We start from the raw sequence: 1,827 nt of genomic DNA on the forward strand, positions 1-1,827 counted from the left end.
TAGCAACAGCAACGGCACCAACAGCAGCAGCAGCAACAGCAGCAGCAGCAACAGCAACACAGCAGCAGCAGCAGCAATATGTTTCCCTCATCATACAGAAAGAAGTAATAGAATAAAAAGAATGGGTACTACGAGGCCCCCCCGTGGTGGGGGCCCCCCTTGTATAAAAGGAGGGGGCCCCCCTGCATGCATAGGCATAGAGGATAATGATATGTCTGTTATGCCTGTAAGAAAGCGTGCTGCTGCAGCAACAACAGCAGCAGCTGCTGCAGCAGCTGCAGCAGCAGCAGCAGGATCAGTACCGGGTATTATTGGTGATGGTAGTATAGGAGGGGAGACACATGGGGGGCCCCCCTTCTTTCCTTTTGCTGCAGCAGCAACAACAGCAACAGGGACACCTGTCTCCTTAGGCAGCAACGGCAGCAGCAATGATGGTGCTTATACTGCAGCAGCAGATACAATATTCCGTTCTCCTGCTGCTGCTGCTGCTGCTGCTGCAGGATGTCTTGACAGCAGTACTCTTCGCCATCATCTGCAGCAGCAACCGCAGCAGCAACAGCAGCAAGAAGATAGATCAAGAGTATTATATGATATTCGTGCTGCAGCAGCAGCTGCTGCTGCAGCTGCTAATGCTGATTTAGATACAATTGGTAGCACAACAGGATGTGCATCTCCTAGAGATCCTTGCTGCAGCAGCAGCAGCAGCAGCGGCAGCAGCAGTGCTAGTGTCAACAGTCTCTGTTGTATAAATAACAACAGCAGCAACACCAACAGCAGCAGCAGCAGCAGCAACACCAACAGCAGCAGCAGCAACACATGTGGATATCCAATAAGTCGTGTTGTAGGCAATTGTATTCTTCCTCCTTCTTCTTCCTCTAAGTCACCAAACCCATCAAACAGCAGCAGCAGCAGCAACAGCAACAGCAGCAACAACAGCAGCAACAGCAGCAGCAGCAGCAACAACAGCAGCACCACTCCAAGTACCAACCCTGCCTGTCGTATATCATCAATCCTATCCCCTACACCTTCTCCTTCCCCTCCTCCCTCTTCCTCTTCCTCATCCTCTTCCTCATCCTCTTCCTCATCCTCTTCCTCATCCTCTTCCTCTTCTTCTTCTTCCTCATCCTCCTCTTCTTCTTCCTCATCCTCCTCCTCTTCTTCTTCTCCTTCTTCTTCTTCTTCCTCTTCCTCCTCGTCCTCCTCTTCCTCTTCCTCGTCTGTTACAGGAGCAATACCATCAGATACGCATATATCATCACCCCTTGTTAGTACGATCTCAATGAGTACAATACAATCATCAATAAATAAAGCAAATAATAAATATAATATAATAAATAATAATAATAATAATAATAATAATAATAATAATAATAAATTATCTATAGAAGATATAACAGAAGAAATGAGACCTATGAAAGGGGTCTATTTCGACCGCACCCAAAAAAGTTGGATTGGAAGCTTCTATGAGGAGAGGAGACAAATTAAGAAGCGTTTCAAAGTGGCTACATATGGATACCATACAGCTAAAGCTTTAGCAATTAATGTTCGTTTAGGATTTGAGAGAAAAATTGAAAAATATAAATTTAATCATCATCATCATCATCATCATCATCATTGTTCATGTTATAATAATCATACACTTCTTGATCAACATAATGATGGGTCTAAACATGGTAGTTGCTGTTGTTTTACTGGTTCTGCTAATGGTAGTGGTTGTAGTAGTGCTGCTGCTGCTTCTGGTAGTAGTAGTGGTGCTGGTGCTGGTGCTGGTGGTGGTGGTGCTGGTGCTGGTGGTGGTGGTGGGGGTGGGGGTGGTGGTGGGGGTGG

General features: G+C 46.1%; 2 protein-coding genes across 2 annotated transcripts in view; one reads left to right on the forward strand and one right to left on the reverse strand.

Annotated features, from left to right (window-relative positions):
* EMWEY_00043490 (hypothetical protein, conserved) overlaps positions 1-329 on the forward strand; it is a gene marked incomplete at both ends in the record, with an annotated part of 4,591 nt that extends 4,262 nt beyond the window's left edge. The window contains 2 exons of the mRNA XM_013478989.1: positions 1-104; positions 232-329. The exon at positions 1-104 is cut by the window's left edge and continues 4,262 nt beyond it. Coding sequence (XP_013334443.1) covers positions 1-104; positions 232-329 — 202 coding nt within the window. The remainder of the gene's footprint in view (positions 105-231) is intronic.
* Positions 330-406: 77 nt separating this feature from the next.
* Positions 407-1,672, reverse strand: EMWEY_00043500 (hypothetical protein; the record flags this gene model as incomplete). Its single annotated transcript, XM_013478990.1, has 3 exons — positions 407-532; positions 985-1,217; positions 1,639-1,672. 3 exons carry the CDS (start codon positions 1,670-1,672, stop codon positions 407-409), a joined length of 393 nt encoding a protein of 130 aa, XP_013334444.1.
* Positions 1,673-1,827: the final 155 nt, after the last annotated feature.

This window comes from Eimeria maxima, genomic scaffold (genome assembly GCF_000499605.1).
Source record: "Eimeria maxima Weybridge genomic scaffold, Emw_scaff803, whole genome shotgun sequence".
In the NCBI taxonomy this organism is placed as follows: Eukaryota; Apicomplexa; class Conoidasida; order Eucoccidiorida; family Eimeriidae; genus Eimeria; species Eimeria maxima.